This window comes from Hippoglossus hippoglossus, chromosome 12 (assembly GCF_009819705.1).
Source record: "Hippoglossus hippoglossus isolate fHipHip1 chromosome 12, fHipHip1.pri, whole genome shotgun sequence".
Classification (NCBI taxonomy): Eukaryota; Metazoa; Chordata; class Actinopteri; order Pleuronectiformes; family Pleuronectidae; genus Hippoglossus; species Hippoglossus hippoglossus.
Window position 1 is genome coordinate 7,734,099 of NC_047162.1, and position 23,257 is coordinate 7,757,355.

Here is a 23,257-nt window from a genome sequence, read left to right on the forward strand (position 1 = left end):
TGGTTCATTTAATTACTGTAGGTTAGTTTAGGTAATTTAGTTGGTTACTAACCTAGTTTAGTTAGTTATTTTTATTTGTTAGCATTATTATTTATCTTTTGGTGTTGCTCATTATTATTTGACCTTTTACTATCTTAGTTTAATTTATTTTATGTAGTTATTTGTATTTTTATTTTACTTTTAGATATCTATTATGTGTATTTTTATTGATGTCTTCTCTGCTATATGCATTTGTCTCTAAATCTGAATGTTTGCGCACATTCTTAGTAAATTGATCCTATGTTTTGTCAATCACCTGTGAAGCACTTTGGGTTGCATTTGATTTGTTTGAAAGGTGCTACATAAAATTATGTTTGTTTGACTGGTCACCGTATTGGTTTAACATTTGCTAATTCGTAATTAGCAATTACAACTGAGGCTGATGGAAATTGCGTCAGTTTTTCAAATCTTCCGGAGGGGGACATTAGTGTGTTTACCAAATTTACCAATTTCAATAGCTGCCAAAACATTTCAATCAAAACCCTCATCGTCAGCCTCATGGTGGCACTAGAGAAATTGTCAGGTGATCACAGAAATCCTCTGGAGACTATGAATGTCTGCACATTTCAGGGTGATCAATCTAATAATGCTTTAGGTGATTAAATATGGACTTAAAGTAGTGGACTGACAAACTGGAGTTAGCATCCCTACACCCATGTTGCTAGCATGGTTACATATTAACACATATTATCCATGTTAGTATCTTCCACAGCCCAAATGTACACAAACACTGACTCCAGTGATGTTGCTGTTTTAATGACGATGCCATCAGCGTCGTATTCAGCATATTCATTATATCAGTAAATACAGTGGATTTATTTCCAACACTGTTATAAAAAACCTAATATTCTTTAAAGGGTCATTACAGTAAGCAGTTTTTGAATTCTGCCTGGCAAATACATCAGCATCAGCAGTGTGTGTCTATTATGGCCTATTAGTATTCTCATTTCTGTGTCGTTCCACAAAGCGGTGTGCGCACAGCTGCTGTGTCTGTGCCCACGAGTCTCTAAAACTAAAAAGGACCGCTTTTCAGCTCTCTCAAGATACCTTGACCCTCACATAACTCCACTGTAATCACCAGAGGGACGGTTTAGATGGTGATGAGTTTCGCACGTCGTCAAAATATAATGTGCAATAAACTAAACGCCACCTGTAAACACTGCCAGCAGAAGCTCTTTGTCGTCTGTAAACTCAAGGTCCTCTCTGTAGCCGGCAGACTGCGCTGCCTGTTTGGAGTCTGTCCTCCTTTCATTTTCCTCCACTGCTCCATCTGCCGCATCGCCGTGCTGACAGTCTCCAGCAGACACAAACATGCACGGATTCCAACAGCGCTGGTCTCTCAACTCGTCAACGTCGCCGCAGTCGTGTACAGCAAAGCTCTCAGTGCAGCACATGACCCTGAACATCCCTGCAACCGCAGCGTCACTGCATCAATGCGACTGCCGATGCAGAACCTGGGGCCTGTTTCTGAGTTAGATGGAGAGAAAATATAATAATGTAAGTTTCAAAGTAGTTAACTTTAAGAATAAAAAATACTATTCTTAGACGAGATTTCTGTCGGCGATTTTGCACCAAAACCACAATGTTCTTTCATTAATTGAAAATGTTGCGGGCACACCATTGGAGTACAACCTTTTAATTTGATATTGTGAACTTAATTATCAAACAATTACTTACTCATCGTTCATTTGTAGTCTTGCCACCTTGAAGAATATAAATCCAAGATTCACTCTTCTTTTTGCTTTGGTTTTGTTCTCTACCAACTCCTGAGAGACAAAATTGGCCCTGAAGCTGTTAAATGCTCCACAACCTCCACCAGCTAGTTAATCACTTTGCACGTCTGCTTTCTGGAGCTGAGCAGACAGGAGACAAGCTGGTGAACATTCAACAAGATGCACTTTCAGACCCCTGAGATAATTACAGTAAGGATCCAACAACATTGCACAAAACTGTTAATGGATATGAAGGAAACTAGTATCTGTGCACATGTGGGGGCAGTGAAGGTCCCTCTGAGGATATGTTTTCATCACTGAATACAGTGGCACATGTAAAAATACTCATGTAAGAGAAGACTTGCTTATTTGCTTCGTCAGTGTGAACCTAATATTTAAGAGGTCTGATGATTCGAATAAATCTCAGAAAAATGTCTTTAATGAGTTTTTTAAAGAATAAACGATTCATCTTAAAAATTGTTGATTGATTGATAATAAAGATAATTATTAATTGCAATCATAAATCTAATACCATGGATCTTTTATCAAATCTGACTTTTATTAAGCCGCCTCTATTGCATATAAATACGTAGGACAAAATATTTGAAACGGATCTCAATATAATGTATTCCAATACATCATTTAACTATGATCTCAATTATAAAATAGAATTGATTTAACATTAACAACAATGTAAAAAAAAAAGCAATATTCACTTTGTAAATGAAGAATTTATGGCAAAACTATTGAAGTGAGTTGCATTAGATTTTAAAAAAGTGGCTACAGAGTGTTAATACAAAGTTGTGCATGTACTGGAATACTTATTAATAGCTTAAAGGCTTGACTCCATGTTCGAATGCATATTCCATCTCTTCCATGACTACATTATATTCCATTACGGCAGCTGAGGACCTGTCTCATTCAGCTCCTATCCTGTGGAGGTAATTGTGCTCTTTCCATGAAACTGTAGCTGAAATCCACTGAAAAGACGATTCCTAGAAACTGGGTCTAAGAGTGTATACGATCTGAGAGATGTAAGAAAAACAGATTCAGTGAGATTTGAATGCAAGTCTTATAGAGAGAGAGAGAGAGAGAGAGGGGCGATAGGACAAGATAACTGATCAGAGCTGATAAAATGGAATGAGATGTCTCAGCCCTGAAGGCATCTCGGTGTAGACTTTATCTCTCCATCTCCGCTGTATTGTGGTTTTCTACTATTCAGCCTCAGGTGACAGCAGCCAGTGCGGTGATGATGGGGGTAGATGTGCAACTACAATAATAAAAAAAAAAAAAGGAAAACATTTCAATTTATTCTTGTCATCATACATATAAAACATAATTCCGATGATTTGTTCGCCCATTAATTTGCATGCACAACACTTACTCATGTTAATCAAGAGAGGCTTGAAAACACTGGAGTGGTTTAACCTTCGCTGGCTGTGGATCCGCCTCTGCTTCAGAGGGCCATTGTCCATGTGTCTCTATTATGGTGCTGGTCACGGTTACCCGGCTCTGCCCCCCCGCTCATATGGGAGATATCTGAAGAATAATTCCACCTGTCTGTTCCTATCTCCTTCTCCCTCCTTCTTCCTCCCCTCTCTTCCTCCCTCTCTCCATGCATGACCTTTCTGCATTCCTCTCCAGCTGACCTTGGTGTCCTTTCCTTTTTTCCCACCTCACACTACTAGCAGGCTCTAACACCCCCCTTAAACCACCTCGTGCCCCCCAACTCACTGCTCCCTCTCGGTTCCGCCCCCTGGATCATTCTGCTCCCCTCTCTCCTCCCCTCTCCTCCCCTCTCCTCCTCTCGCCGTCTCCCTCTTTGCTCTCTGCAGCTGTACATACTCTGCTTTTTAATTAGACCGACTCACTGGCTCCTCCTCCCTCTGCCTCCTACTCTCCATCTCACACCCCCTCTTCCCCCAATCCCCCCTTTCCATCCCTCCCACCCTTTGCTTACAAGGATACAGGGGCTTGCATGGCGACACGGAGGGGAGGTCATGATGGAGAGACGCAGAGAGAGAGGAGGAGAGAGGGACGAGGAACAAGACAGGGAGAACTGAGAGGAGCATCTGAGAGGATAACTGCCTGTTTGCTCACTCTTGTCTCCTTGCTCCCCCTCCTGTCCATTCACTTCCACTCACAGCACAAACGCTCAGACAGCTATAGGTAGGCACAGCGGAGCGCAGAGCTCTGAGGGATGGATAAAAAGGTTCCCACGTGAAAGGCATGAATCCACGGAAGAGGAGGAGGGCGAGATAGGAGAGAGAGAAAAAAAAAAACAGACACAACCAGAGAGGAGAGGAGAAGAGGAAGGGGTGAGGAGGAGAGGAAGGGGGAGACCAGAGAGGACCAGATGGACTCCACACAGAGGAGAGGAAACGGTGCAAAGCTCACCGAGCAGCAGTGACAGAGAGGTGGGAATAAGAGCAAACGTGAACGTCAGAGGGATGGAATAATGGGAGGAAGAGATGTGAAAGAGCAGCGAAGAAGAGGAGCGAGCGTTTGTGGGAGAAAGAGACAACACAGAGAGGAAACAGGAAGAGAGAGAGATGTGGTATGTGTGACTCAGTTCTGTGTCCTGATGGAAGATAGTACAGCAATCTCCCCATCAGTCTCCTCTCAGCATCACCATAGAGATAACCAAGTGAGAGAGCTCAGAGCTGATTTGAAAGCATCTTACAAGTATGTGTTTTGATTTTGTGCAGTTCAGCAGCTTCTACTTAATGTTTTGTTTTGGCTGCTTTTTACATTTTGCTGAATCGTACAACGAGGAGAGAGGCAGTGTGTGTCCTTGCATGCGTGCACACACGTGCATGCATACATTTTGTTTACGTTTTGTGGCAGCTGTCTGTGTGTGTGTGCACATATTTATCAATAGAGGTGTGTTGATGTGCTCATAGTGTGTCTGTGTTTGTGAAATGGGACTGTATAGATATAAAAATAAGTGTGTGTGTGTGTGTCTATGTGTGTATGTGCGTGTGTGTGTTTGGGAACTGGGATTTGCTTTACTGCAGGTGTGGGAGTTATTTTCCAAGATTGTGCAGCTTTATGAGAAGCTTTTAAGAGTGAGGAGCTTAGATTCGTCTGTCAGTGATGTAGCTTTGCAGATTCCAGCCGCGTGCTTTCAATGCATATTTGTCACGAGCATGTGCGTGTGTGTGTGTGTGTGTGTGTGTGCATGCGTGTGGTGAGGGGGGGTATACACCGAAAGTTTGTGGAGGAGGAGGTGGAGGCACTGAGTGAGGGAATTCCATTTGTATGGATCTGTGTGTGTGTGTGCGTGCGTGTGTGCCTGCAAGAAAGGTTCATTGCATACTATTCTGGCTACATGACCGTTTAACTTTGCAGATTCTAAGTGGTGTGTGAAATCGTTATTGTGTTTCACTTTCACAAACTATAATAATATTATGTACACATATGCTTTTATGCAATTGTAATACATTTAGGAGCAATAAAACTGTTGTGGTCTGCACATTCCTAATGTTTCTCAGTTAACTCATCTCCAACTAAGTGTGTAACCGACATGCATGATACAAATGTAATTGCACATGCACTCTCCCATGCATGCACGTCATCACATACACATGCATGCACAGGTGCACATTAGTGCACGGACATTTGCTGTGTGAAGAAACCCTGCGCTGTTAATCCTGTCTGTCGTTGCACAAACTCTTTTCACTTGTTCTCTCACTCCCTCTGCTCTGCGCTTCAGTATCTTTCCCTTTTATCTTATCTTATCAGCGTGTCTTTTAAGGGGTCAGCTATCTCCGTCTCCCAGCTTCCTCTTAATCGTTTTCTCACGTTGCTTATAAGTCTGTCGTCTGTCTCCACCACTTAATTTTCTGTCTTCACCTCGCAGAAGTGAATAAACTCCTGTCTTATTCCTTTACTTTAATTTCCGTTTTCCACGCTCTGATAATCTGTCTTTCCGCGGGCCAGGTGTCGCCGGACTGACAGTGATTTGGCATCATGGGTAAAACGCAATTAGCTTTTTACACCAACATTAGCACATATGTGCAGTTTTCTTTTTAAATATGAGTAAACCCGCTCAAAAAGGACTTACACATTTCTTGGAGAGGACTTTGTCTTTCTGTCCAGGCTGCTGCTAGCTGCCATGCACAGTGACAATATAGATCTATCACATCTCATTGGTGCTCCTGTCGGTGTCGGAGCCTCACTTTATGTGGGGTGATGTGTGTTTTTAAAACTAATTTCGGAGCTACACTCGAAGCACAACACTCTCTCAGTGGGCCTGTGAAGCCAAAGCCTGTTGATCGCCACCTGATGGCTGGTTGCAGTATAGGTCATAATTTCCGCCTCCTCCATGTTGGTGGATAGGACATGGTCCTAAGTCAAAGTACAGTCAAATAAATCTCTCCCAAGGATGGTTTGTCATTTTAGGTTGTTCTAATCACGCTGACGTTTGTTTAACGTCAGCGGGGGGGGGGGGGGGCTACTGCGCAGACTCTGGCTCCCAATGATATCTGGGATATTTTGACATCCTTTCTGGATAGTGGGAAAAAGTGGAAATGTGTCATCTACCTTTGTATAATGTCTATGTTTTAGACAAGAATATTGCAGCATGACAGCCTGACAGAAAGTAACCCCCAGGGCAGGAACCAGGCACTATGTAAATACGGTACATGTAGCATGCTCTTTTCTTGACATGTCAGTCATGCCACCTGTTCTGTTTGGTAGCTGATAATTCCCACAGAGTAGTTGGAGCATTTAACCTCTGTGGCAGAGAGAAGAGGAGAGCTGGAGCACAAAAGAACCAACCAGCCACAGAAACAAGACAATTAGAGCTGCAGAACCAGTGCAAGGAAGAAAACAACGTTTACTTTGGCTTCCTTTCACAGACACCCAAACATCCTCGAATTTGCTCACAGTTGGCTAAGTATGCTTATCGCAATCCATTGGCCTGCATATAGGGATTTCATATTAGGCAGAGGATTTTGGTCAAAAGAGGACAGATGGAACAAATCACTTCTGGCACTCTCACTCCAAAAGTTAGAAGTAATCCGGCCATCCTTCAAGGAAACGGGAGCAAGTCGGGTGGCCGCACTGTCCCCTTTAGTAATGAGCATTCCAGTGACTCGGCAAGCTAATGTTTGTGTACTTGTGTGACAGTGAAAGTGATGTTTAACCTTGAATTATTTGCATCCTGCGCTGTTACATAAGGTGAGAGAGCCTTAGTATCTCTTGAAAGTTCTGCAGCAAAATATTCATGGTGATAAAACATTGAATTGTTAGTGGCTGAATCTATGAGGATAAACACTTAAGGCCAATTCATGCTTGTGCGTGGAAGCTACGCCGTAGCAGACGCCATTTTTGAATTGAGTTGAAAGAACGAACACGGATGACTTCTTTCTTTTCTTCATTGCTGTTCTTTTTTCGGCGGTGTAATTTCAGCATGACTCACACAGAAACACACCTAACACAACTATGAATGCTCTGCCCTGTGCGTGTAAGCTACATCGTACCTAGGAGTACCTGGGGTCCTTTTAGGGTGGGGGTAGATTTGCAAGTGATGAGAAAGAGCAGCAACTGAAAGTCTTTGCTTTGCTGTTCACTTTTCTTGAAGCGATGTCCCCTGCATACGTTTATTTTGTCACATGTAAAGGCTGCTTCATAGCACTTCCATATTTCATATGCTTCGTTGCTCAGCGATGGTGGCTACCTCTTGGGTGATGGCTTTATTTTGATGACAAGAAAAAAAAATCCCCAGAGACTTGTGAGCACTCCTTTTGTGGAGGTTGATTATGTAAAACTTCTGCTGCAGCCAGTGCCTGGTGAAATATGGTTATTGCTGTGATGGCTGACTGTAACTGGCCAAATTGGATGCCTGTACATAGTCATAAACAAACAAACTAGCATTTGCATCTTGCTGCTATTACACAAGCATCTGACATGAATAACAATGGTTGCGTTCCCCCTGCGTTGCCTAGGATGTATAATGAATTAAGAATCATAATTTAATTTGTGTTTGTTTGTGTAATTTCATTTGCTGTTAAGCATGATCAGGCTTAAGTTTTCATTAGCCAGAGGCAGCGACATCAGTAACAAGCTCTTACAATGGAGATTTTTCTTTTCTCCTCAAGATCAAATCCCAGACCAAAGAAGATGATGCCTTTAGTTACTTTACGTACTTCTCTTACAATTAGCATCATTTTAGATTGTATTTGGCTTCTGCTTTGCTTTGCCTGTGTATGCATATGAATGTGTTTACATACAAATATATGTGCCCATAAAGTCATTTATGGGCTTACATCTGGATTTTTTTTAATGTGCTTGTTCATTTTATTGTACCAAATAAAAACAAACCACCCCCTTGTTTGAGACGTTGCTGTGCTGCACATGGTGCTTACCTAACAAGGTTTTCATCTACAGGCAACTCTCACTTGAATTCAAGATCTCTTTGGACACGAAAGGAAACACCACAAAGGCTTATGCACTTTGCATCTGTTCTGTTAGATGACTAAATTCCTCTGACAACATGCAGGTATAACTCTTACCTTCCCTTGTGCTCATAGGACCAATAACTGATCATATAGCTTTGCTTAGTTCCTCTCCAGTTCCCCCTTAAATGCCCTGACACGCTGATGCTCCTGATTTACCACTTCACTGAACCCTAACCGTGACATTTCCTCTGCTGCCAGGGGTTGTTCCCTCCTGCTTTGCTCCCCGTCCCCCTACCTCTGCCTGTCTGTCGCCAACCGCCTCGTCTCCCTCCTACTTATTCAGATTCCTACTCCTCTCAGTTTGCTATGTGTCTCATAGCATCTCTAAATATAACCGAGTATGTCTGCCTCCTCTTCCTCCCTGTGCCTCCTCTTCATCTCAGCCCTGTCTGACAAATTTCAGCGTGCCTAGACGATCCGATCTGACATGCCTTTACATAACAATTCAATCCACGGCACCTTCCACCTCCTCAGCACAGTGAGACCCAAAGGTGTGTTATTGGCATGGATGCAATTTTCAGCATCCCTGAAAGACTCAAGCACAGAATATTATTAGATCTGCGCAAGCGGAGCCTTGGCTTCTTGAATTTTGAATGCATCAGATATGTTTCTCAGAGTCAGCACGGCTTAGTCCAGGGAGATCAGATGTGACCTTAGCATTATCATGACACACACACGTACACAACCATAAAAGACACACACACACAGGAAGGAGGACAGAAGCCTATATTCACAGTAAAGTCTTCTCGGAGAGGTAGGCAGTTAGCAAGGAGTCAGTAGTAAATCTTAAATAATAACCGTAAAGAGTTATGACCCTTGCTGACATTATGCCGTGGCACACCTTCCTCCTCCTGCCTGGTGATTTATCTCTGGTCTGCCAATAAAGCTCAACATGAAAATGTCACATGTAGGAAAGGGCTGGCCTCACCCACAGGAGTGAGCCCATGCAGCATTAAGAGGGACCGGATTCATTAAACTGTCAGCGTAAATTTTGATGCGAGGGTAGTTTGAAGATCGAGAGGGAGGAAGGGGGATGGGAGACAACATGACTAGGTCAAAACTAAGTACATAGCAGGACAGTGCACGGTCAATGTGCGGCATTGAGGACGTAGTTAAAAAACTTTTTCGGAGCAGCTATTATACTGAGTGTCATTCTAGTTCTGTTTCTGTTCTCAAACAACAGAAGAAGTATGAAATAGCGACTGAAGCGCAGCTCACTAAAACTACATGTTAACCTGCAGTCACTTCCAAGCCATTTCCGAGCTGCTGCTCTGCACGGCTAAAATCCAGGTTTTATAACCACAACACTGTCTGCCAAAATCATTGTAGACATAAGTTAAAGGCTGTGCTGTGATCCCAGCCATATTAACTTGTGAAATGATCGCTCAGAGAAAAAGTAAGAAGCTCATCCAAGTCTACGTCAGCCACTGTACATGCGGTCAATTGAATGAGAGGCATAGAGAGTGGAGCAGTGTGCTTGCAGGGGGAATTAAAGCCCAGCCACGTACTTATAGTGCAGTACTGGCATTTCCTCTTCAATGGAAAGTAGTGAAAGGTTTGTCTCAAAGTGGCTAGATTTGTCACTATATCTGAAAAGTAAAAAATCAAGCGACAAAGGCAACATAGCCTGTAAATGCCACTTGATGATGAAATATAAACTATTTCAAATAATAGCATCCAATAAGGAAACTCAAATACTCAGCTGACCACTATCACTAAAGTCAGTCCGCCACGGACATTTACATTCTTCCTGGGGCTTGCCTCGCGTTTCCGTTCCGAAAGAGGCAGCGACGGAGATTGGAGTGGTGGTAGTGGAGGAGGGAAAGAAGAGAGAAATGAGGGATGGAAAGAAAACGGCACAGGGACCAGATGGAAGAAAGATTGAAAGAAGGCAGGATCAGGATGACACCCCAGAGGATGACTAAGGGTTATGGTGCTGCGGCGGGTAGATGAAACTCTGAGGGAAATCTATCCAAGAGTGTTTCATGAAGTGCTTTTTGAAGAAAAAAATCAGGAGTGGAAACGTGATTGTATCCAGGGACAATTAGGAAAGATAATCACCATCAAGGTCAAATGGACAATGTAGCTCGAAGCGGGTCAATAATGTCCTATAGATTAGCCTCTGCTTTTGTTTGCTTGCCTGTGTAGCTTGAGTGAATGTGCACCTACTATTAGCCACAGTGATTAGGTCGCCTGTGTGAATCAGAGTTTAACCGCTTGTCTGTATTACCTTTGCAGTAAGTAAAACAAGAAAGAATCCTGTGGTCCGTTTCTAAATCCATTAATATATCTAAATACAGTATATAGTCTGTATAGTTGATATTTACCCTCAAGGCTCTGTCTGCTGTGACTTTGATCGTTATTAATCCTAATAAACGTGTTTTGAACGGGAGGGGGGGGGGGTTGACGGTGGGGTGCGGTTGTGACAAAGATCCTCCTCTTCAGAGCTGGAGAGAGAAACAGAGAAAACAGTGGACGTAAATAAAAGTGGCAGCCCCTCGGGTTTCTCTCTCCCTAAATAACCTGGGAGCTGTGAAGGAGTCACTAATTACCCCTCCCACTGAATAGAGGGGGGGGGGGGGGGGGGGGGGGGGGGGGGGGCAGCAGAGTAACGGCCAGTCACACTCCCGCACAGAATTAGCCTGAGCCTGTCAGTGTCAGAGGCTATCACAATGAGATAACAAGGCACAGATCCATAGATCGTGTAAGGCAAATGACAGCATCACGCCTGACTGCCAGACTGACTGTCCGTGCCAGACAGGAAATGGAAGTGATATATATACGTATTAAGGCCATAGTTTGTCAAAAACAGGGCGCAGAATCGGAGTGACGAGAACATACTACTAACTACAGCATGCGGACAGACTGTCACACAGTGACCAGATGAATCAGAATGGATGTCATCATGGCAGATCATCAAGGACTGATAACAGGGCCGCAGACTGTTAAACATGGAGGAAAAGGAAATTCAGTGAGACACACACATATGAGGAATAAAATACGAGTCACACTGTGTGTCCATGAGCGGGAATAAAACTGAAAACCACCGGTGCTGCTTCTTCTGCTGCTACTACAGTACAGCTACTTTTAATAATAGTGTTGGTAATACCCACTTGAAAAGAACTTGAGTATCGCCTTCAACCAGAGTGAATGGGTTTTAATTACAATCTCTTTGCTTTTGTTTTGGATGGATATTTCTGTGTCGCTGATGATATACCTACTGTTTTTCTTATTCGCTGTTTTTCTTTCAACACCTCCTTCCTTTCATTAATCTTTCCCAAATTGATGTCTTCGTTGTCAAACCTGTGTTGACCCCTCTCTTTATAACAGCTGCATATCTTATATCTTATTATATATATTATTATAACAAAATATGTGTCTTACTCCTCTTTATTTCTTTCTTTCTTTCAGCCGTCTTCAGGAGCTCACTGTGTCTTCAGTCATGATAGAATGAGTCACTGACAGAAGACTTCCGAAAGAAAGAAACAGAAGGAAAGTGATAAAATCTAAAGGAAGGGAAGGAGGACAAAAAAAAAGGTACAAGAGACAGGCCACTATGGGGAATCAGGCAGCCCCATCACAAACTTTGGCCATCCAATCTCCTGAGGGCCCAAGAGACAAAGCAAGAAGACAAGGAAGGGCCACCAATTAGACAAGCTGATGTGATGGACACAGAAAGGATGGACAGGTTGCGTTCCTTGTCTCCATGCTTATTTGCCAGTAACTTCTTTGGCCTAGTCAAGAGTTCACCTCCCTGCAAAGTTCAAGAAAAATGGGAATAAGAAGTGCACGGCTTCAGAGGACATGGAACACTATGGACACTTCTCATGTGCTGATTTGAATGAATATTTGATGCTGCATATATTTATTTTTGGATGAGTTGAAGAGCAAAGGCCTATACAGGTCTTTGGGTTATCATTTATCACAAAGATCTATACTCATTTTTTACTTAATATTACTACAATGTGAACTGTGAATAAGGATATCCATCCTTTCTCGAGGACAATCTGAGTTGCAAAATAAGGTTTGGTGTAAAGATCGGAGATAACCTGAGCAGCTGCATACAGGCCTATTAAGAGACAGCTGTATTACCAGTCTGCTCCGTGATGGAACTGAAACTCAGTCAATCAATTGTACAGATCTCTCAATGTTATAATAAACATATATTAAAGGAGAGGTCACTTTCCTTGTTGATGCACTACCACAGCTAGGTTTTCACAAAATCAAACAACCTGCAGAGCCTGTGGATGTTGAGAAATGGTGAGCAAAGAGCCAAACCACCTGCTTAGAGCCCAAACCAACGGCAAGAGCACCTTGGCGGACAAGCTGCCTGGGACGATGACTGTGCGCTCAGTACTGCTCAATCGAGACTCCCCGGATATTGAGAGCCGCCTGAAGCGGCGTCGCAGCCGTACCCACCAGGTCCGCTTCAAGGACCTGGAGGATGGCAGCAGCAGCAGCGGCAACAGTGGAACAGGAGAAAACAATAGCCATCCGAAACCTGCCGCAGACTGTGCGAGCCCACATCCTCTTCGTAAACACAGCAGCAGATCCCCGCAGCCATGGACCGACAGGGATGGGCCACGGACCGGTGGCCTACCTGGCCAAACCTCTGTGGTTGGGGCCGTGCGTGGGGACATGGCAAGTACTATAGAAGTGGTGGCTGCTTTTTTAGCCAGGGCCCCTCCTCATCCACTGACGCCGGGTCCTACACGCCGATGCTGGGCTCCACCACAGACTAACTCATTAACCTTGCCAATGACTCGCAAGCCCAGTACGAGCACCAGCACAGCCATCCAGACCTCCCCATGCCTGAAAAAGCCACAGTCCCTCTCTTCCACCACCACACGTAGCCACAGCCTCGGGGACTCGGTTGGCGTAGATGGGGATGACGAACATGACTCTCAAGATGAGTATCATACGCACAACCATGTGCCTGGGTCCAGGGACCTGAACGGTCCTCTTGGGCCTGGTGATCGAACTGTTGTGGAACGGAGGTCGAAAGCCTCCAGGATCGACATTAAATCAGCTGTTAGTGTGGTTAAAAACTCAAGGCACAGCTGTCCCCCTTCAGTCCTTCACAGCATTGAGCCATGTCACTGTTCCTCTGTGGTCCTCCGCGATGGCCCCAAGCGGCAAGGAAGCAGCACTCCGTCAGTGGTCAGGAGGAGAAAGCGGCTTAATAGGACAACAAGTGATCCTGGAAAGGAGGTGCACTACTGCACCATTCCTACTCAGACTGAAAGCCCTAGACGATCTCCGTCTCTTTCCAATACCAAACTCTGCACCACTCAAGTTCAAACTGAGAGCCCTCCCTCACCTCAAAAATCGAAGTATTCCACCGCCCAAAGTCAAACTGAGAGTCAGCATAAGTCTCCATCTTTGAGTGACAAACAATGCACAAACCAAAATCAAATTAGTAACACTTGTCTGGCCCTACCTCCCAATGTTGAGCTGTGTACCACTCAAATACAAACAGACTCTCCCTGTCACTCTCCTGCAAATAATCAGCCCTCCGCTATCCAGACACAAACTCGCAGCCCTTGTGCTTCCCCTCCTCCCAGCTCAGTGCAAAGTCAATCTGTGAGTCCTGTATCCCCAACTGTGACTCAAGACCCTCCCAAAACCCAAATAACTACTGTGCCTTACTCTACCTCTCCCCTACCTACAAGTGCACCAACACAGACTCCTGAACACCAGGCCATGGCACCATGCTCCTCTCCAGCCAAGCCAGTTTGCACGACCCCATCTCTGCCCATAGCACTTTGCATTCCTCGCTCCACTTCAACCCCGACTATCATCCAAAACCCAAACCCCTATCATACAGTCCTGTTAACACCAACAACCCCTAGCACTGCTAATGTAAGCTCCAGTCCTTCCTCGCCTGCTCCACCATGCCTCACTCAAAAGTGCACATCTCCTGTCCCAATGGTATCAGATGCTCCCTTAACCTGTTCCACCCCCACCCCGACTACAACCCCGAACATAACTCCCTTTGACCCTACCAGACAACTAACCACTCCTCCAAACGTAACACATCAAGCACCACTCAAGTCATCAAACACAACAACCCCTACTAATCTAACACCCTGTACATTTGTAACCCAAACTGCTATGTCTTGCACCTCCATATCATATTACACTACCACACATCCAGGTGGTCCCCATGCCCCTCACCCAAATTCTACATCCCCTTCTTATGCGACTCTCATACAAACTGTATCTCGTTGCAATATACCATGTCAAGCTCTGCAAAATGCCTCCTCCGTCAACACAGGCATAACCCCCTACTCCTCTCCCGTCCCCAACCTTAAATCGTGCACTTCTCCGCCTTCACTTGTAAAAACGTACGCGTCCACTCTTCCAAATGCGCAACCATGTGCAACACCAACTAAAGCTGTTCCTCTGTACTCTTCCACATTTCGTGCTGCACCACCGTACACCCCCCCCTCTCAGGCCCCCAACAATGCTCAGGATAAAAGGGGCATTCGACTTCCCCCTCCTCCCCCACCACCTCCACCCTACACGCCTCGTAAAAAGGGAAATGATCCACCAGGTCCTGGAATCCGAACACCCATGCTCAGGGCAGACAGCAAGGCCAATGTGAAAGATAAAGACAGTGGGAAGGAGAAAAAGGAGGAGAAAAAATGTACAGACTCACCCAAGCTCTGCGAGCGAGCCAGCTCTCTGAAGCACAGAGCTCAAACCCCGCCAGTTGCTGCGATGAAGGGAGAGAAGCAGTCCTCCTCATCCTCTCCTGCCAAGGCCTGTTTTAAGCCCAGCTGTCTCAGCTCAGCCCAGGCTCAGCTTGGGGTCCTACACAAAATGCTCTGCTCAGGAGCCAACGTAAGGCCCAACACTCCCAACAGCCAGCACCCTCTCCCTCCAAACCAGCAGGGTTGCTCGGGAGCCAGGGGCTGCTGTGCTTCTGGGGAGCAGTCTACAGCGGGGCCCCTGACTGCCACCCAAGCTGACACACTAAGACAGGTCCAGGAAATTCTGGGAGGGTTGGTGTCTGGGGCTAGGTGCAAACTGGACCCGTCCAGAGTGACAGAAAAGCTCCTGGGTCCCAATGGACCCCTGCATGATATTCGTAACTTGCAGACCCAGCTCCAAAGCTTGGAGGGGGTCCTGGAGACCAGCCAGAACACCATTAAGGTCCTGCTGGATGTAATTCAAGACCTTGAGAAGAAGGAAGCGGAGAGAGATGGGTGAGGCAATATTTCATTTCGGTAGGACAGTTAACATTGTAAGAATGAAAAGGTGATGCCTGCACGCTGTCTCCAAATCACAGATCTGTTTTAGTAAACAATGATTTGAGCTTTGATTGGAAGGTTAAACATGTGACTCAAAAGGCTTTTTACACTTTTTATGAAACCTGGGCTACCTAAACTCCAACTCTCTAGAAATACTAGCTTAGTTTGTATCACATTAAGGTCATGTTTCTACATACAACAATACTGCATGAAAAACTCATTCATCTGAATGAGGTCACTCTGCTGACACAGTGGAGACAAAGACAGCTCCAGCAAAAAAACATAGTCATATCTTGCAAAGTGCTGGAGAATACGTACAACCACTGTATTTCTACTGTTTAACTAACACTGAATTACTAACTAACACATTCTAGAATTGTAAAACAGTGCACCTTGGTATTCTAAAACATTCGGTATTTTGTTTCTGATGTGTTTTCAAACTCACTGCTCTACTACTAAAACGCATCAGTAGATGCAAAATAAGCCAAAGCAGGCTGTTGGGTTGTTGAATGCAGGGAAGCTTTCAAAGCAGTTCAGCAGTGACACTTAAAAAAATCACAGCCCAAAGTTTGTGTCCTGGAGGGCTCACTGCACACAATTTAGATTCAAAGTAACCATGTGACACCATTTTGATTGGACAATGAAAGAGCCTTCTTCACTGACATGATGTGAGGACCATTAACCTCAATCTGCACAAAATTAATTGCGTGATTCTGGTTCTAATTTGAAATTTCAGGACTAACCCTGCTCTGGAGTGCGTTGCAAAAGTGTTGACTTTCGCTTTGACTATTCCAGGGGCTAATTTAACTCTACTTCACTTTTGAAAGGTTAAAAGTTTACCCCAAGTGTGCAATTTTAGATTTTCACATCGAAGATGACCCAGGATCACAGTATTGTTCTTTGCACCGCACGCGTCCAAGGTGTGGCTCAAAGGTAGTGTTAACAGTAGTGTGAAATATTGCACAGCCTCGGGTTGAATCAGGGGTTTTGAAAGGGGTTTGCCTGAGTTTAAAGGTAGTGTGAAAGCCCTCGGCCATAAAAAGTAGCAACCCCATATTTGAGGTTGCAAATGTGAAATGACTGGAAGCCTTAGGCGAATGGACCTGTAAACCCAGGACTAACAGAGGCCTCTGAGAACAGGGCCGAGCGTGGTAATGAAAACCATCTGGTAATAGGTTGGTCTGTTGGATGGAAGGATGGATGGATGGATAGATAGATGGATAGATAGATAGATAGATAAAACAAAACAGTGGGAGTACGTAAATCATGACCGCCTGGTATTTCCAGTCCTGGAAAGTAAATGTCAGCGTGTAGCCCTATAAGCCTGCTGTTTTATTACCAGACAGTTAATTTCTTGAGTAAGATTCAGTCTCTCCCCACACAAAAACAAATTAGGGGCAGACATGTTAATGCAGCCGTAGCTTTGCATTAGAAGACTGTCTCTTTCCTGGAACAGAGTAGACAAGTGGGTCGATGTTTAGTCAAATTATTGTTACCCCAAAAATAGGAATATCCACAACCCGGCAGTAACAATGTCCCTGCATCATGTGAATATTACAAATACAAGGTTGTTGTGATGCAGCTTCTCTATTTATAGCCTATCCCAGCATTGTAAGCATTGTAAATACTGTGGGGACAAAGCCGTGTGGACAGGACACAATTTGGTAAAAAAAAAAAAAAATGAGAAGGGAGAAGAGACGGAAGTGGCCGAAACAGCCGGGAGAAAGAGCAAAGGAAACTGAAAGTGAGACAGATGGCATGCAGTAGTTATTTTTTATGAAGTCTCATGTCAGTCATGCGAGTCCCAACTTTCGATATGATAAAGAATTTATGTCTTGTCAGACCACTGGGAGACTTTTGAGAGGCTGCTTGCACCTACTTTGCAGCAGGTCTCCTCTCGTGCACCGTGCATGTATACGCAGCAGCAGGGCGGGTGTAGATAGAAATCAGCGTTTGGCTGTCACCGTGTTGGTGGATTCAGATGCTCCACGCCTCTTAGTGTAAACCCTTTACCATTCTCATCAAGTCTTTAATCAATCTGCTTCCTACGTTGTAAGCTGCTTAGTAATTTCTCCCGCCTCATCATACCAAAATAGTACATGATGTGGGGGACAAGAAAAAACTCCTGGATGGAAAAAAACGACACACTCGGATGGATGTGTTTCTATGAATCCATGGAAAGGCTTGACTGAAATTTGAGCAGCTTAATCCAAATCACACTAACGCTCACACTAATACCAACACTATACCTCTTCGACATTTGAACAGGTGACTCCACCGTCTTGTGTCTCATAAATTGACATCTTGCGTGTTCCGGTGTAAGAAAACAGCGATGGGACGACGTGTAACGCGTGCAGACTCAAACCTTTACCTCATAAGCATTTATTTTATGCCTGAAGTGATGTGGTGACTCATGGCTTTTACGTAACAGCCGAGCCGGTTGGAAGGGGTATCGTTCATTAAAAAATTATCAGGGGTGATTTCAGAGAGAAGATTGGTTTATTTGCCGCGGATGAGTGCGTGTGTGTCTGTGTGTGTGTGTGTGTGCCAGGAATTCTGGTTCAACGAGGGAGAGGATAACCTAAATATGTCTCTGTGGGCTCACACACAACACACACACACACACACACACACACACACACACACACACACACACACACACACACACACACACACGCACAACATCACTCTTTTACCCCTGATATGTCATCTCTGTGCTTTTCAACAGAAGACATTCCTACAGGACCGGACAGGACATTGAGAACTGTGGGACCTGCAGGGACTGTGCCTGCATCATCTACAGGTACTTTGGGATGGATGCATTGTGTGAACTGTTTGCATATTTATTGCTTGTTTTACATGAGAGCAGTGAGAGTGCAGTGCGTGTCTCGCTGCAGAATTATGTGCATCGCGCTGTCATTTTGCATCACGTCAGTTTTGGGGAGTTCAGTTTTATGGCTTGGTAGGATTGTCGTTCTGCTCTGTGTGACAGCACAGCCGGATGCAGCAACTTTGGAGTGTATGGCCACGCATTGCGCAAACACACACCAGTGCAGGCTTGATCACTGAACGCAGTTATGAGAGATTTATTGAGACTTATCACACACACACACACACACACACACACACACACACACACACACACACACACACACACACACACACACACACACACACACACACACCCACCCTCATGCTGTCTCTCTCAAATTTAACGAGGTGAACAGTAACACACACTTAAATCGTGCACCCGTGTGTGTGTTCCCCTCTTAGACTCTTCTCATTTTTCTACACTCCCTATCTCTCCTTTTACACACAGATGCACAGATGACACAGTGTCACACACACACACACACACACACACACACATACACACACACACACACACACAAACGCGCACACACGCACAGTTACTGCATAATCATTCCGCTCTGAGATTTGAATTGAAATCAGTCAATTAACAAACAGGATTTCACACTTTACAGGAGGGTGAAGCAAAGCAAAAAAGAAAAAGTGTGGCTTGCTATGAAATTGAAATTCCTGTCTCTCAGTTGGAAATGTCAAAACTGCAACAAAAAAAAAAGTGAGGATATTAGAAGAAGGCAAATCTTGTAGCGGGAGAGGTGGAAGCAAACAGTGCAGCGGGCAGAGGGACGGTGTTCGGGGTGCTCACATGCACAAATGTAATTTGATTATAGCAGGATTATGGGAGTACCGTGATTATTAAAACTTGCATGTAAACACCTTACAGGGGTTATGTTCATCAAATTATGTTGTAAATCTGAGAAGGCATAACCCAATTACCAGGCCGAGCTTCATCATCAGTCTTTTTAATTGTAGACTGGAGCTGTGAGACGTGGCGTGTGTGTGTGTAGACCGCGGACTGATTACCTTCAGTGATTTGATTCTGCACACTCACCTACTCACTCATTTATTATTTATTATTTTCGCAGCGCTAATAAGGTGTTTCCTGTAGCCACACAACACATCCTCTATGTTAAACCTGATTATCAAACAAATCCTATTATCGCTGAAGTCGAGTTACTGTAAACCGCATAAATGAATCAAACTGTTATCCCTAACCTGGTTGTTTCTCTGCGTTTTATTTATTTATACTGTGTACGCAAAGCTCCCCCCAATAAGGGACCAGAAGAAGAAGTCAGACGGTTGGGGGGGGGGGGGGGGGGGGCGAGAAGAAAGACAGTGGAGGATAAGAGAGTGGAAAGCAAAAAGCAAAAAAAAGATCTGAGAGAAAAGATCTGAGATTTAGAAATGGAACAAGAGAGAAGAAGAGAGAGCAGAGGGAGAAGAGGCCCGTAAAGAAAATGATTCATTCAGAAACTAAATACAGCTTCATCTTGAAAGATAGGAATATTACGGTGAGGGTTCCCCGCTCAGGATTGTCAGCACAAAGCAGCCATACTTCCTCAACTTGAAGACAGAGAATAATAAATAGAGGCGACTGCTCTGAGAGAGGGGAAACGTGACAGTGGATACTTTATCTTCCTGGTATGTTGCACCGTATCATCATGTGTTCATCACGGAGGTGGCTGGAAATCCCAAGCCACTGTTTTACGGTCAGATGAGGACTTATCACTCAATCGCCTGTCAGGTGGACATGCTTTCTTCCATGTGTGACAAGAGGATTTTCCTGCTTTGAAAGGGGAGGAGATTTTCCTCGACTTTGAGGCTCAAGTTGAGCCCGGTCTAAAAAGAGAATTTGGCAGCGACGGAGAGAAAAAAAAGGTGTTTGGGGGCGAAGAGAAAAGATAAAGTGAAGCCTGAAAAGGAGTGAGTGATGGAAAAGCCATAAAATCTGACAGGACAGATTCCATCAATTAAAAAGCTTCTTGAAGAAGTCTTAGCCCTCAAAGAAAAAAAGCACAGCTCAGCACACCACACACTATCAATCTACTTCAAATGATTAGACAGGAATTTGTTTAGAAGAATGGATATAATAACAGATTGGACGGCAAGAACATTTGTTCTCGCACAATAAGCTACTGATACATTTGACCTGGGTGAACCTAAAGCTATAGAGTTTTTATTTTAATCAGTATATTAACAATAGATCAAATGATGAGAGTGTGAAAGGGATCGTCTGTGGGGATCAGCTCACAGAGAAATATTACTGCACTTGAACATTTACCCTCAGCTCCACGCAGCGCTTTAGCATATTTCAGCAAATCTTTTTGGTTTTATGTTCAGTCTAGCCATTTCCATTGCGTTGATTTCGGCAACAGCAACTTGCAAACTGTATGTAAAGATGGACATCTTCACTTCCTCCCACTATAAAGAAATGAGGGTGAAATATACCGAATACAAATCTATAATCTGCACAGAAGCGATCAGAGGATGGAGCAACAGTGGTGACCACGAGTTAGTCTCACCTGTCAATAATGACGAAAGTTACCAAAAAAGGGAGAATTTTAAATCCTACATAAGTGTAACAAGAAGTACCTAAAATTACAAAAGCTGTATATAAAATATGTATCTGACATTGTAGTTTGACTTTTTAGTTTGACCCATGTCCCATCCACTAACGTGACGGAGGCATGGTTTACGATCTATACTGCAGTCAGCAACCAGGGGGCCATCAAGATGCTTTGGCTTCACATTCAGACAGCTGTCCCTCAATGATATATAAACAGATAACAGATATGAAAATCATTCAAATATATGGCAATATTTGTATTTTTATTCTGGGCTTTATTCCATATCTTCTAAAAAAGAAAATCAAGCAGCAGTTCTGATGAATAATTTACCTTTATTAATACCTCCTGCTCTATTTCCACATTGTTAGTTAAGCTGAATTAATTGTAACTCAGTTTAGACTTTTTTCTCTAATGTTTAGGAGGTGGTTCAAATACAAATCATGTTTAATTATTTGATTTAAACAGGGACATGGTTAAAATGTTATATGTTATAAGGCAGAAAATGGAGAAGAAAAAGTGCAGTATAAGCCACAATTGACTGTGAACAAAGATATGAATATACATATAATCGTAACATAAGCATATAGTCAGTAAAAACCTCTTAAAACCCACTACACGCGTCAAATGCCCAATAGACAAATGTATCAACTAGCTGTGAAGCTTTGAGCAGCTGAAGAGCCTGAATATTTAACTTACATTCCTTGGGTGACTATAAACACGCTTAATATTGCTTCTTATCTGCTTGGTATAGGCAATGGTTTAATAATAAACCACTCACTGACTTTATTAGGATCTGTCAAAGTGGTTAACTGCAAGTGGACAAAACATCAAATTATACAGATATATTATATTTTAGTATAAGATAAGTTAAGTTTTAAAAGCTCAAAAAGTACACTGAGATTTGGGCGAATTTGTATTAAATTATGCACAATGAATACGCACTGGGAATATTACCATTAGTTGTAAAAGACTGGCAGTGAAGAAACAAAGCATACTCAGTATGAATGTGTGTGTGAACATTATGAATCCAACTAAAATACACATGAACTTTTATATCATATTTTATATCAATGTGGATTTAAGAGGAAAATCATACATGTTTACTTTGAAGGAGTTAAAAGTAAAAAGTAGTGAATTTGTGAACATCTCTTAATTAGAACAAATTAGTTTGTCACGGGGACAAACTGTGTGTGTGTGTGTGTGTGTGTGTGTGTGTGTGTGTGTTTGTTGCACACTTACTCAGGACATCTTTCAGGGCAAAGCTTATATAAAAATGCTAATGACACTTAAAGCATGCAAATACGGCTACAGACTTTAACATTTGAACATTTTGTACGGCAGCCATGCACGTCTCATAAATAAGCACTTCATTTGTTCTGCTTTTCAAGGGCCTTGTATTACGGAAGGAATAATGCATGATGTATATGTGATGTTATTTATCCAGCAGCAGTGGCACATTATTAACTGCATATTAATACTTGAACAGGATTGTGTGGCCGTGCAAGAGTGTTAATTAGTGAGCGGAGTTAAGATGTTTTTTTTCCCCACTGTTTTTCTCTTTGCTAATCGCAAGTGTGCTTTACGGAACAAAGTAGGGAGGTCTAACAAGGAAGTGTTGTGCTTAATCCCCGTGGAGCGTGCGGAGACGGCGGCCTAATCAGATCTGTGCTCTGCTGCTTTATCTCTGCCGCTGCTCAGTCTATTGCTCGATCACGCATTTCACTGGAGGAGCTTGATGGCCTGCTACTCTGAGATGGATTAATGACTCTCTGGACCATACGATTTCAGCTAAACAATGAGTCCACAAAAGACTTTCCTTTTTTTTTCCTCCAAACACAATCCGTCAACTCCTTCGCTCAACAGCAGATAATTGAGAAAAAGGGGCTGCTGAGGAGGCGTTTCCTGCTCTCTGTCTCCTTCCTGCTCCTTATCTGAGGGGATGCCACTGATATGATGGCTTCACATCACTTGTGTTGTTGTTCCTCTATTTCTCTCATTTAGGCTCCTTTTCCACTGGTCAAAACCCCTAATCAGTTTTTTGTCTGCAATGGGACTAGATACCATCAGCATTCACTCCCGTGTCAAACGACTCTGCAGTGGTCACAGGTTTTTATCAGCTCCGGCTCAGATCGTCAGAGATGGAAACATGATACCTGAGAGCAGGGCCGTGCACAGCCATTTTAGGGGGCAGGTGCCCAAGTGAAAAGAAAGGGCACCTTTCTAATTATTAATATTATTTATGAAAATTAGGTTACATAAAGTAGTGCATCTTTTAATCAAACATTTATTTATTAAAGTACCCAACCACGAGAGGATGTTTGATAACAAATTAATATAAAATATGGTATTGA

General features: G+C 43.6%; 1 protein-coding gene across 5 annotated transcripts in view; it reads left to right on the top strand.

Annotated features, from left to right (window-relative positions):
• Positions 1-3,697: 3,697 nt before the first annotated feature.
• LOC117772148 (mucin-5AC) overlaps positions 3,698-23,257 on the top strand; it is a 35,284-nt gene continuing 15,724 nt past the window's right edge. Inside the window, exons 1-3 of one of the 5 annotated variants that reach the window (XM_034603098.1) lie at positions 3,698-4,308; positions 11,627-15,462; positions 15,498-16,163. In XM_034603098.1, the coding sequence (XP_034458989.1) occupies positions 12,473-15,430 (2,958 nt within the window). In that variant the 5' untranslated portion in view covers positions 3,698-4,308; positions 11,627-12,472 and the 3' untranslated portion in view covers positions 15,431-15,462; positions 15,498-16,163. Of the gene's footprint in view, positions 4,437-11,626; positions 15,463-15,497; positions 16,164-18,199; positions 18,275-23,257 lie in introns of those variants that run through there. The other 4 variants (XM_034603095.1, XM_034603096.1, XM_034603094.1 and 1 more) reach the window with 4 other exon arrangements.